Consider the following 14266-nt stretch of genomic DNA (forward strand, 5'->3'; position numbering starts at 1 on the left):
TTCTCCAACCTTAATCAGTCGTTTGTCTCGTCTTAGATTCAGGAGCCGTATGTCTATCCCGTGCACTGTATTACCCTCTACCACTTCTGCTGGGAGGCAGTTTTGTTTACTAGTAGATATTCACCTTCTGCCTGGTATCTGCTGCCAAAACATGGGGTTAATGTTTAATTCTGCGAACGGGACCGCGGCCGGGGCTTGGACCTCTCCATGACCCTCGGGGCGTCTGAAGGTGTCCGGTGGGGAGACTCATGAAGGGCAGTAGAGAGACCTCAGCAATACACTCACCGGGGAACCTTACTGGAGGTCCCAAAACACAAGGTCAGGAACAAACAGGGGGTCTCGTTGGATGCCCGCTGCATGATGCCAAACATTTCTCCTGCGAAGGAATACGTTGGAGGGATTCTGCAAGAGGGACCCCGCGGCAATTTAAAGGGACCTCTCAGCCATTATATGCATTAACGTGCGTTAAGCACCAGAGCGGAATGTGACACAATGCGGGGAAGCACGAAGCCGCGAAGACTTTCCTGAACTCCAGGTGCAATAAACGTACACAGATAAAAAAAATAAAAAAATAAAAATAAAGCCCGACAAGGAAGAGCGCAGATCCGAAACGGGCACACAATCCGTCTGCCGCGCGCAGGAGAAACCTTGTACCGACAAACAAAAACACCCCGTATCATCTGACGGGCATCTCAAAACACCTGCTTTTCAAAGCGCCTTTAAAAGCACAGAAGGGGAAAGTTAGCGGCAGGTCAAACTCTCCACTTTTGGCCGGAGTCCAAGGTTACGGGGAGGTCAGAACAATTTGCTTCCTTTTTTTTTTGTTTTTTGTTTTTCCACCCCGACTTGTGTACACACACTGATAGGGTTTATAACCTGACCGCAGCAGCAGCGCTGGTGTTATCAGCACTCGGTTCGCGGGGTCAGATGCAGGGCAGGACGCGGCCGGGGCCCCAGCGCGCTCTTATCGCGGGGCTGGAGAAAGTGATCCCACCTGGGCTGTCCCTGGCCGTTAAGTTGGGGAAGGTCGGCCAGGCTGCCAAGAGGCCACCGAGAGTTCGCCTTATCGCGTCCTCCTTATCTGCAGGATTAAGTTCAACAACTTTCTCCAAGTTTCCTGTTCTGTTTCTCTGCCTGCGCGGCTGACTTGGAAGGACAAGCCTTATTCCTCCCCGGCAGGCGGCTCGTTTTTTGGTTTTTTTTTAATTGAAGTTTATAACCTTCTAAATCGCAGCCCGTCCTAAACGACGTAAACCACACGCAATAAGCCTCGCCGAGAAGAGATATCATTCCGCGGACCCCCAGGCGATAACTTCTACTCTATTCTATGTCAGAGATTACAAAAAGTAAGGTAGACGAGTGGAACAGCCTCCCGGCAGAGAACTTTTTTTGAAGTTCCTGCGCCGGCCACAAAAATGAATAGAATTCATTTTCCTTTTGTGAGAAGTATTTGCCCCTGAGCTAAACATTACACGAGGGGGGGGGGGGTAATTCTTTCCACCAGCAAACCGGCATATACCCCCCCCGCGCTTGTGTTTGTGGAAAGAATAAAGCAGAGTTTATTGCTCTCCGCGCTGTGTGTCAGCGTTAAACGGCGCTCTAATCCGTGGCACGACACTCACTTCTTCAGGACACGTGCAGAACGGGCGCCCCACCACGCTCAGGGGAGGAAAAAAACAAAACATGTTTTGGGTCTAAAAATTATTTTTTGGACATTATTAACACTTTTTAAGACCGGGGGCTTGATGGTTAAGAGAGACACTGACGTGTTAGGAATGCAGCCGGCATATACATATACACACACCCGTATATACCCATATATCATACACACCCCGTATATATCATACACACCCCGTATATATATCATACACACCCCGTATATATATCATACACACCCCGTATATATCATACACACCCCGTATATATCATACATATAAAGTAATTCCGATCCGTTCACTAGGACTCAACGTATGACATCATTAAATGGGGGTATAATAACGTTGGCAGGTGAGGGCCGACGGCACAGACCGAGGGAACCCTGTTAGGCGGTCCGTGCCCCTGTGCCCTAAACCCCAGATGACTCTGGCTGTTCAAAGGCGGCATATATAAAGTGCAGCGTGTGCAGTAAAGCCCGCGGCACGTAGCGCTCTATCCCGTTACACTTTACAGCTCACCTTATCAATGCCAAGAAGGCGTCAGTCTCTCGGCGGACATCTGCAGAGCAGACCCCGGGGTGACGCGGGTGATAAACACAAACGCTGAGAAAATAAGGCTTTTGTGCCGCGTCCGCGCTCTATCTGCCCGAGGAAACGTCTGCTGAAGTGATATGAGTACCCCCGCCCCACCTCGCGCACGGCCTCCCAGCAGAGAGGGTCCGAGGCCACTCCATCGCTGCTGCAGCCGTTCACACTAAATGCAAAATCAGACAATTTTACCTGCGGGAGGTAGTTTGGGGCAAAAAGCCATGTAAAAAGTAACTTCGCTGCAGAGTGTCGCAAGGAGGCCCCAGGGAAGCGGCAATGGAGATGTCCATTGATTTTAACGGCTCCCTGGGGCGGTCGGGGGAGATCAGTGGATCCCCCACAAGCATAAGGATAGTGCCCTGAAATCAGGACTGTCTTGCGAAAAACAGGACACTTGGAGGAGTGTTTAAAACGCCACCTTTCAGCATAGATGTGACATAAGGGAGTTTTGTTTTACCGAGAGGGTGGTAGATACGGGGAACAGCCTCCCGGCAGAGGTGGTAGAGGGGATTTAAACATGCATAGATGTTTCTACGGCCTCAGAGCGCTGTCTAGGCGAGACGTTCTTCAGAGGAAGCCGAGAGGTTAATCGCTTGTCACGCGACGCTCCTCCCGGCTGCACCTGTTGGGTCTGTGTCAGCGCAGGTTCACGCCGGGTGCCACGGGGACATTCGGAGTTCAGGGTAACACCTCGCAGCGGGTTAATTATAACTCCGTACGTAAACATGAAGCCTGCGCGCTTCGCTCAACTCACGGTGACCCGGCCAGCCGCAGTCACATTTCAGCCTCGCGGGGTGGGAGGCTCCAACCGGCGGGGGCCACGCAGAGTTCAAAGAGATAGGAAACCTGGGACCCGGCCTCATCAAAGCCGCGCGGGGAGGGTCACGGTAACCCCCACGGGGCGCCATAAAAAAAAAAATGCACCGGGGGCCGATTTCAAAATCATGACTCATTTTACCTCCAGTTCCAGCTTTCCGAGATGCGGGCAGATCACGAGAGTTCACTTATTTAACGGATCAATTGGAGCGAAGCTGGGGGCCACGAGGTCTATTTTTAGAAGAAAAAAAAAATAAAGCCCCGTTTGTGGAGCGGGACGAGGTCCCCAATTATAAAGCGGCAGGATGATGTTTCTCCAGCCTCTGTAGGGAGGGCTCCTTATCAGCCAGGAACTCAGAAATGTCCCAAATAACCCCAAATATTAGTATTATAGTATTATTACCTACAAAGTGGAATTTCACACCGAGAACCATGCGCAGGTGGGGCCAAAACTACAGGTAGGTCCCAGAAACAGCAACCGGATAACCAAACAGGTATGTGGGGTAATTGTAGCAGCTGATGTAAGGGCAGGGAAGACCATGGAAAGCGAGGGGCAAACCAGACGCGAAGGAGAAGAAATGTTAGAACAAGAGGCCAGAACCTAAAACTAGAAGGTCAGAGGTCGAGACGTGATGTAAGGAAGTTTTACTTTACTGAGAAAGTGGTAGATAAGCAGAACAGCCTCCAAGCAGAAGTGGTAGAGGCTTATCAGTGGCCAAATGCCCCATAGCATAGGTCTTCAAACCAAGAAGCCAACCTATTGCCCCCCACTTCCCACTAGGGTACTGGAAAGTGCATTGTAAGGGTTAAACTAACGACATATTTCAATGATTTATTTCGAGATGAAAGGTGCGCTCTGTTCTTGGCCACGAGACATCCAGCGCTCCGGACGCATGCAGGTAACATCAGTCAAAGGGCTTCTAAGGGCCACGAATGCCGACGTCTGCAAAGAACCAAGACCCCGACCCAGGATCTCTCCCACGTGGAGATGTCTCCCGACAGTCGGGAAGGAAAGCAGTGAATCTCTCCTGTCGCTGCCTCTCCCCTCCGTCCTCCACAGCGGCCGACGGACGACATCACGGTCAGCGAAGGTTCCAGGGTTGGTTCTTCACTGAGGAGAAGGTGAGGGCCACCATTACCACCAAAGATTAGAGGAACCCAGACAGAGGGACTTCCGATAGTCCAGCAAAGTTCGGGATAAACGGGTGAACAGGAGTGAGACGATGACGAGAGGCGCATCACGTTAAGGGCTCCGTTAGGTTTCGAATGTGGCTGCTTCAATTACCCCAACAGTAGCCAAACCTGCTTCCTAACAAACCATCAGCCGTTATAAATACACCCGTTACTCACCCCCTCGGATTTTCTATGTACTTTCTAAATTGTTTGTAGGTTTTGACCCACTCGACCATATGTCTAGTAAAAGATTACAGCGGCATCTGTACTGGGTGGTAGATAAGTGGAACAGCCTCCCAGCAGAAGGTAATACAGTGAGGGGATTGAACATACATGGGATCGGCATATGGCTCCTGAGTCTAAGACGAGACCAACGACTGATTAAGGTTTGAGTCTTTACAGCAGGAGAAACGGGCAGACTAGACGGGGGCCAGATGGGGGCCGGCAGGTTCTAAGCTTCTATATGCTTATGACGGGGACGCGCCGGTTATTTTTGGACGCCGTGCTGAAGGATCTGATACGAGGTGTTAGGGTGTGTGTGAGGATACACTGGGCTGCGGACCACGCCGTCTTATCGTTCCATTATCGCTTTAAGGAACACCCTTCCCACCCCGTGAGCGCACAGAGCGAACCGAAACACCGAGTCGCCTGTCCCGCACCCCCTAATAACACGCCACAGCGATGGGGTCAGGGGGACACGCGTGGCACGAGGAACCGTGCCGGCCCTGACAATCGGAACACGCAATCAGTAACCCTACTCGCAGGGCCGGCCCGACAATGGAGCCGAGTGGGGCAACCGCTCCAGGCGGCACTTTTGAAGGGGCGGCACTTTGCCGCCCCAAGCCCCTTTTTTTTTATTTAAAGCGAAAGCGAGAGAGAGGGGCGCCGAGTGGTTTTTATTTACCAAGCTGTCAGTACCGCTCGGCGCCCCTCTCTCTCTCCTCTGCGGCGAGTCTCCCTGCTCGGTCTCGGTGCCGGCTTGTAATGCTGAGTGCCGGAAGATTTCCTCATAGCCGGCACTGAGACCGAACAGGGAGACTCGCCGCAGGACTGCTGAAAGGTAAGTACAAGGGGGGGGGGCAGAGGAAGGGTAGATAAGGGGGGGGCGGCAGGGACGGAGGGAGAGGAAGGGTAGATAAGGGGACCCCTGAGCCTTCCTCTCGCCCCCCCCCCCGTGCATGGCTCACACCATATGATATGCTGCATCCGTATTACAAGCCGTGGAGCGGTTTGTTCCCCGAGATGTAACGAGGAGTGATGGTGGACGCGGGGCGGCTGATCCCGGGGGGGTCACCGGCACTCGGAATGAAAGGCTCTCTAGGTATTTACAGTAAAAGCAGCCGGGAGCCGGGAAGCTTCACACCTCCTCCCGCTTCGTGTCACTTTCTCCTGTTGATTAAGCGACTTTCTTTTTGGGTTTTTTTTAGGCATATCTCTGGATTTTTGTCACCAGAAACCTAACAAACGCTACAGGATGTCTCTCGTCTGAAAACGGTGGACTCATGAAGAATTCATCTTCTCTCGTGACAGATGAGCTTTAACATACGAAGTACACGCATAGGCGCATGTATGTGTATGGGCAGAAGAGTTCAGCGGTTAACGTGTAGGATAACATGGAGGTTGTGTCCTGTTGAGGTGCCAGGTTTTTTTTTGGGGGGGGTAACAGGACAGAAACACCACGGGCTCTATTTACTGTTTTTTTATACGGACAGCAAAGCCAATCCCTTCATTTTTGGGGGATGTGGGGGGGGGGATAGTAATTTTCAAGCTGTGCCGACGACGGGACTGAACAGTCAATGATTTTAAGAGTACCTGCGAGGTCCAAACTTGTTCAGGTTTCTTTCACACAATCAGGATCACCGTCTGCCATTCATAGCCGGTTGGGACCCCTCATCTCACCGGCATTCGCATGCAATGTATATAACATCAGTCTTATGGGGGTATCCATGACGACGAGCGAAGAACGGAGCCCCAGGGTAAAGTCACATTGGGCTATAGTCTGGTCCGGCTAAAAGGTGTTTCTGTGATAAATTACACCGGGCACAGCTTAAGGTTTGCAGTGAAAACCCCGCAGGCGCGTAACCGGTAGCTCCGGTCATCACGCAACTTAAACCCCAAACCGGGGTCACCGCAGCCACCCGAACTACGAGAAGGATCGGGAGAGAGCATGGCGTGCTGCACCAACGGGGCATAAGTAACAGGGGTAATATTGGGGGCAAGTAACCTTAATGTACAGTAACTGAAGCATCTGAGAGCCGGAGAACTGCAAATCTATTTTATACCATAGCGTCGCTATTACCATCGATGAGCGGCCGGTGAGTAACATTAATGCACCTGGAGAGTTTACACATTCGCCTGCCTGTCCTTCGAGGGGTTAAACCACACCAGTCTTCTGTGGTTTTGGCAAATAAAATAATTAAATATATATATATATATATATATATATAAATTAAAAAAAGATAATAGCGGAAGAGAGTCAGGAGGAGGCTCGGAAAGTCACATTTCATGGAGGGGGTTGGCCTCGGCCTCTAACCTCGGATTTTCATGGTTTCTTTGCAAATCGGCTTTTTTGAGGCTGAATGGAAATACTAACATTTAAATCATAGGTGGTGTGGGAAGGATTAACCCTTTGAAACAGGGCTGGCAGCGAGAGGGTATTGCCAGAAGGGCCAGCGGATCTGGCATGAGGGTCTCGGGTACCCTGGCATTGCCTTCTCCCCACCGGGTCACATGAGCGCCTTAAACACCCCCCCCAAAAAATGGAGACTGAGAGGGGCCTGGAGCCCAAGACACATTAACATGGGGGGGGGGGGGTTGGACAGACGGACGACTAGACCTGTCTGTCAGTTCAGGAAGGTGTCTCGGTGACGAGACAGCTCATTAAACCACGAAGAGAACCATTCCGGGAGAAAAGAAAGCTTTCCAGAGCCGCGTCATTTTATCTTAAACAGCACTTAGTGACTACAGCCCCAAAACATGCGCTGGGCAGAGCCCTGCGGCACCAGCGCTTCACAAAGAAACACGGCCGTCCAAACGCTTCCCACGTAACCGGCGCTGGAACCGGCCGAATCGTTTAAGTATGGGATTAGGATAAATTGACGTTTCAATCCTCTAGATTGTAAGCTCTTGCGAGCAGGGCTCTCTCCACCTTCAATGTAGGGACTGCAAGGTCGGCAGGCGCCGGGCTCCACGCCCAGAAAGGCTTTAACATGTTCTTCTTATACACGCTAACACCGTGTGTCAAGACACACTACACAGAGCAACATCTATATACAGCGGGTACCGGCTTAACCGTCCAAACTGTTACGTGTCGCACGCTGCCAGTTCCACCCTCTTCACCCGTTGTACAGCGCTGCGGTATATGACAGCGATATAAATAGTACAGGGCTGTATATTTAGGGTCATTGTAATTTGGACATATACTGCGATGGGTAAGGGTCTCGTGTGAGTAACGGGTGGTTTTGGCCCCCGTGGACAGGCCAGATGGCACAAGGCCATTTCTGATGGTTACAGGAATCCTTCAGAGTAAGGGCGGTAGGAGCTGCAGGGTGCGCGCCGAGGGTTACATATCTGTCAGAGGGGCAAATACAGATACCCCAGAACTACCTCTAAAGGAGGAGCAATGGCTTTCAGGATCCCCGCCAGATATCTGGAACCGAAGGAATCGGGAGAGCGGCAAAAGAATAAAGAACTTACGGGGGGTTTCTGCGCCACCCGCGCTTACTACCTGCCGCCGACAGTCAGGTGATAAGCGATGATAACGCAGAATATCGGGAAACGGGTTCCGTCTTCTCTATGGGGTCTGCTTTGGACCCACCGCGGATTCTTGTCCACCCCGCCAACGCCTCCCGGCCGCGTTCATTCTCCGTGCCGGCTGATAAACACCCCCCCCCCGTCTCTCGGTGAGCCGCTAATATGCAGCCCTGGCCCGCGGAGGAGACAAAAAGCCGGTTGCCGAGAGACGGGACGAGTGGCGCCATATTCTTGGCAACAACAAACGTTGGCGGCGCGGACCTCCTCGATGCAACTTTTTTTTTTTTATATATATATAGAAACCTAAAATAAAGGAGAAAAAAAAAATCCCCGAAGCTCGAGGTCACATGCGCCACTCGAGAATTTCCCGACGGCGTGCTAATGAAGCGCGGTGCCGCTCCCCTTCCCTGTCACGGATGACGGATAGCCCCCCATCAGTCTTCTGAGCGCCATCCATTACCCCATGAAAGCCGTGAGTCCTGAGAGCTCGGGCGGGTTTCACGCGGGCGGGACAGACCCCGCGCGCCCTACATACCCCCCGAGCGTCAGGAAGCCCCCTGAATGCCGGCCGAGGGCACTGCATCATCGTGGCAGCCGGAACAAAGCGGCGGTTGTGTTTGTTGTTGTGTTTTTTGTTTACCGGGGAGACGCATGGAAAGACAGGAAGATCAGTCAATGACGGCAGCGTAATTCACTTTCCACTCGAGCTCATCCATCTCCCCGGCCAAAGCGATGACAGCCGGCAATTCAACACCTCTCCTCCCCGTCCGTCCTCGGCATATCAATACACAACATAAAAGCCGGCTCTGCCACCGCCGCGGCTCGCTTCCCTTTCATCTCTCCGGCCATTGAGGGAGATGGCTTTTGGGGAGAAAAAGTTAATATTTTCTGGGACGGGACATTACATTTATGAAAGAGGCTTTGGGGTGGTGGTGGGGGGGGGGGGCAGCGGACTCTTATGGACGGGGAGGGTAATATGTAACGTTTATCGCGGGTGACAATAAAACCACCCGAAGAGACCACGCCAAAGAAAATCAGAGGGATGAGACTGGTGCAAGACTCAAATATAAAATGTTTCTCCTAAGGTGAATCCCTCATACGGCTTTCATCCATCAGGAGAACCCCGACTCTCCCGCTCGCTCCCCCCAAACACCCCGGAAACATCTATATGGAATTACCATGTAATCCATATGAATGAGACAAGCCCGAGGGCCACAGCACGCCCTAAAACCCAGTGATGTCATACACACACATACATATGTATATATACATGTACACACACACTTATTCCAGGACTTCGGTTTGAATGAATACAGACACACACATAACACACGTAATATACAAACCCAGCAGCACTTAATACAAGATAATCAAAAACCTATAAAAGTTAAAAACGTAACTTAAAAAAATCTGCGTGGGCTTGCGGGGGTCCCCCGTCCGGTAACCCCCGGCGACGGTGCTCTTTTCATTATTAGCGATGTGAAAACCGGGTGAATTTCGGTATCGATGGCGCTGATAAAAAACCAAACCCGGTGCATGTCCTGCAGAGTCGCCCGGCTGCCCCCCACATGTAAAGAAACAGCTCCCTAAAAAACTGATTTATATTTATATTTATCACTAGGGTTTTTTAAAAATATTATTTTTCTGCCTTAAATTTGTTTTCTCGCTCAAATCTCCCTGCTTGCGAGATGCAAGAAGGGGGGGGTCACCAGAGACCATGCGGGGGGGGGGGGGGTCAACAGAGACCATGTGGGGGGGGGGTCAACAGAGACCATGTGGGGGGGGTCAACAGAGACCATGCAGGGGGGGGTCACCAGAGACCATGCGGGGGGGGGTCAACAGAGACCATGCAGGGGGGGGGGGTCAACAGAGACCATGCAGGGGACAGATGCTTCCTGACATGCCAGCAGGGATCCCATGCGTTGTCTGAGCCCGTGTGGGGGCTTTTAACCGCCTTCAGTGCGCTCAGTACTTGTACGGGCAACGCTGGAGACCCGGCTGTCGGGCAGCCTTTTACCCACAATTCCCCGGTGCCATTAACCCGCGACTCACGAGCTACAAGATCAGCCTAATGAATCCCTGCATGTATACAAACTGCCCACCCCCCACAGAGCAGCCCTGGGCAGAGCGCCCCCGTGCCCACCCCCCACAGAGCACCCCCGCGCACACCCCGCACAGGGAAGCCTCAGTAATTGCCCTTCTGCCCCGCTGTCCCAGCCAAACACACCAAAAATAGGACTCTATGGCCATCTGGAAGTACGAGAGCTGCGCAGCGCATGTGGAAAAGCAAAGGCAAACCGCGCAGCGCCTAAAAACAGCCCATACGTGCTCGGGACAGATTTACACGTCCTGCCCCGAACACTCGGGTTAAACGCCTGCGCGTTACACGCCCCCCACTCACACTGTGCCTCGCTGGTTAGCGCTCGCACTCCGGCTTCTTGGTATGCGGGCGGTTAAGACCCCCGCCATAAAGTCAAATAAATAAAGCGTTAGAAATGGGCTCGTTGCGGGGTCTGATCGCTCTCAGCTGTTTCTCTACACGCTCCGGCGTACGGCTATCAGTCAAACACGAAACCCTCGGGAGCATCGCGGCCGAGGGGCTTATAAAGTAAAAGCCACGCACGGCCGCTTTACAAATCCCTGATCAGACCTCGAGTGTCGGGGACGGTTCTGGAGGATTTAGGGAAATTCCTTAAGAAGCAATTTAATAGAACCTCAACAGTCTTTCTCCCGATTTGTAAACCGATCTCTATTGCAAACACCTTCTAAGACTTCTTTATTCTATTATTCCGGGTTAATATCGTTACTCCCTCCTTTATTCTATTATCCCGAGTTACTATTAAATGAACTAGAAATTTTTAGTTTTGTTACATAATTACAAAAAGGGTTTTCTGGCAGCTAGAAACGTCTTCCGTGAAAAAAGAAAGCGTCCACTTTTCATCCCTGGTGGATAGATTTATATCTATATTTATTTATATATGGATCGATCTATATTATATTATATTATATATATATATATATTTGGTAAAGGAAATGCGGGCTGAGGACCATTTTAGAGGGAAAAAAATGTCTAAGACCAATCAGATGTTTTGCAGAATATACAAACTGTACATCTCTGTAAATAACGTCTCTGTAAATAACGTCTCTGTAAATAACGTCTCTGTAAATAACGTCTCTGTAAATAACGTTGTATTTTAAGTACCCACAAAAAAAACCCAAAAGTGAACTATTCTTCCAGCACACCACAGGCTTTCAGGCCAATCCGTCGTTATCCGGCGATGTGTTTTGGCCGTTCTCCGGCCCGCCGCTGTATCTGCCGTTCTCTCTCTCCCCCCCCCCCACGCCTACTTGGCCAGCGTCCTGTCTGAACCGCCGATGCCGTCCAAGCCGTGCGGAGCTGGCAGGGCTCTCTCTCTACACGATGTGGCTACGCGGGCCGCTTCTCTACAAGCCTTTCCCTCTCTTGGGTTGGAGCCTCTAGAGCTTGCCCTGCTAAAAGTCATATGTACGTTACACGGCGCAGGGCTCGCCGCTCTATGCCAAGGGGAAACGCCGCGGCGTCGCCTTCCCTCCCCGTCCGTCACGGCTCAAGCCAGAGAAGCGACCTGACAGCCGAGGGGGTCCGCGGCGATTAATCCCTATCCCTCTAATCTGAGCGCCTCGTCTCCCGCCGGACCCCCTCCTCCTCCTCGTCGTCGTTGTCTTCTCTCCCCTCTCTCTCCTTAAGTCCTCTTGGGTCCTCAGTCACACATCTTAAAAGGGAAACAAAAAAACAAAACAACAAAGGCTTACTTGTCTTAAGTCGATGAAGGCCAACTGCAGCGTGTCCCCCTGGAAGCCCGGCACAGGTCCGGATTTGGCAAACCCTGTGGGAAAGAGAGGAGCATGAAAAGCACCTTTAAATAACCATGGCCGGGGAGATTGGCAGACGGATGACAGCCGAGACAAGGGAGGCCGGGGCCGAGGAGGAACGGGGCTTCTAAGGATTCACGGCCTTTCTGCCGTCATTCTCTTTGTCCGCCCTTCAAAATTTGTGTCATCAAAACGCCATTAATTCCCCCGTCCTGACAGCGAGGAAACTGTACCGGGGCAGCCCGAAGACCATTCCCATGGGCCACGCCGAGCGATTCTTTGGTCAATGGACAAATAACTAAGCCAAAAGGGAGATGCTTAGATGGCGGGGGCGTCATTGTCAGTGGGGGGGAAAAAAAAAAAAAGGGGTGGGGGGGGATAAAGAAAAGAACATTTTTTGTGGGTTTTTTTTTGCCCCTTTTATTTTTCTTTCCCATCTTTACACAATAAAATCTTCAGCCGCGTGAAGGTCTTTCAGTTCTGGAAGCTTTGTAGATTCCAGGTCGCTGAAAGAATTTTGCGATTTCACGCCTGTCGCCTCATCCCCTGCATATTTATCAATAATAAATAAACCCCCCCCCCCCCGCCAAGTGCTGCCCGGTGTGCTCGTCTCCTCGCATATTTCCATTATCTGTTATAGCGCGTTGTTGTTATATATTTTTTCCCGATGGCTTCTGGAGAAAGCGTCCCCCCCGTTTAGTTAGCGATTACACGGTAATATTATCCCCGAGTGAAACTCGTTCACAGGCGGCCATGAAAGGCAGGTTTTATATAGGGGGGGGCGTACAGTGCGGCCGGCGGAGAACGTCCTCTCCGGAGGGGAAAACACGCTTCGGCGCCTCCGACCCAGCGAGGGGTTTTCAGCTAAAACGCGTAGTTTGTCGGCTCGTTGGATGGCGGCGGCGTCCGCGGGCATAGAGGCAATTCGTCCCGCGATGCCATTGGCTCTCGGCTCCGAGATACGACAGCCGCGTCCGCCGGCGCTGCCAAGAACGGACCCTTCCGGGGGGGCAAGATCCAAAATTCCAACGTAGCACAGAACCAAGAACGTACGCTAATTTATGACACGGAACCCGCCATGTCCTCCAGAGTTGCGTTTCCAAGCAGAAGTCTAGAGCGTGTAGACCCGAGAGGCCAAGATCCGGAGTTTCATTACCTGGAACCCCAAAGCGGTTCTAGAGGAACCACAGAAACGTAGGATTTGGGGGCAGATAACCCCGCATCCCCAGCTAGTCCGCCTGTGTTTTCCGGTCGATACAGAACGTGGGTTTTTAATCGGGAGCACAGCTGAAAAGAATACACACAAAAAAATTATAAACACGAGAATACGAAGGGGCTTTCGGCACGCGAGCCCCCGCGGACTCGTTACTACCCCGCGTTAAAGGGAGCGCGACGTCGCCTTTGGATGAACCCGAGATTCCGTAGCAGGAATTCGCTCGGTGGTCCGTCGGGGAGCGCTCCGTGCCGAAAGTTCTCCCGAACTAACAGAATTTAGGTGATTGATTGCATTTCTGGGAAAATCAGAATTCACATTTTTCAACGAGTCCGAGGAACGCCTACCCGAGACGGAGTTCAAGAACAAAACATAAAATAAGCTTCTTTTTTTTGCTTCATTTTTTAAAAAGAAAAAAAAAAATTTTTTTGAATAAAATATAATTTCCTGCTGACTTGAAAGCTCTCTCTATATAAATTATATATATAAGGATATAAGGATTCATTTGCCAATAAATGAGGATAATTGCCCCAAAATCTCATATTAAAAACCCTGCATTTATCTTGGAGCTGAGGATGTGTTTTAATGGGCTTTTAAATATGGGTCGACCCCCCCCCTTTGCCCTTACCCCCCCCCCCCCACCCCAGCAGGGCTGCAAGTCTGTAAATCTTTAAACAACTAGATTACAAGACACAATCTGCCAGATTACAAAAACTCCGCTTCCCAAAGGAAAAGGAATCGGCACTTTATCTGCGGCCCCTATTCACGGCTCCTTTCCAGGGGTCTGACAGTGATGTATTGGCAGCTGTCAGGGGCCACATCTGTCTTCATCACCCTGCCGGGGCTGGGACCGGGGGTCTTGGCGGGGCGGGAGAGGTCAGGGACCCTGCTGGTCAGGTTGACAGCACCTGCTCCTGTAACGTCCCGAGCCGTGGGGTCCTGCTACCGGGAGCATTTCATTAGCCAAAGGGTCCCGTCACCCCCCTAACATCAATTTAACCCTTTCAGGGGTGTTAAACCGCGCGTTATCAGACACTCTGGAGCTCATCAGTCCCCCATATTGTGCACCTCGCTGAACGTTCTTTCACGAACAGGGCACGGATTCTGAGTATCAATCCTTGAAAATAATTATTTTTTTTATTAGGGGTCTGTGGCCCCCCGGGGGACTGGAGTTGGGAAGCCTTTTTCTAGAGCCCCTGTTATTAAGAAATTCTTT

General features: G+C 51.5%; 1 protein-coding gene across 4 annotated transcripts in view; it reads right to left on the reverse strand.

Annotated features, from left to right (window-relative positions):
- Positions 1–14266, reverse strand: part of LOC149279525 (exocyst complex component 6B-like) — a 98064-nt gene that overhangs the window by 21637 nt on the left and 62161 nt on the right. For all 4 annotated transcript variants that reach the window (XM_089501077.1, XM_089501076.1, XM_089501075.1 and 1 more), the window contains one exon: positions 11778–11851. In XM_089501077.1, the coding sequence (XP_089357203.1) occupies positions 11778–11851 (74 nt within the window). The remainder of the gene's footprint in view (positions 1–11777; positions 11852–14266) is intronic.

The sequence above is a fragment of the Sceloporus occidentalis genome, unplaced genomic scaffold (assembly GCF_023333645.1).
Source record: "Sceloporus occidentalis isolate IW3139 unplaced genomic scaffold, rSceOcc1.0.p SCAF_163, whole genome shotgun sequence".
Lineage (NCBI taxonomy): Eukaryota > Metazoa > Chordata > Lepidosauria > Squamata > Phrynosomatidae > Sceloporus > Sceloporus occidentalis.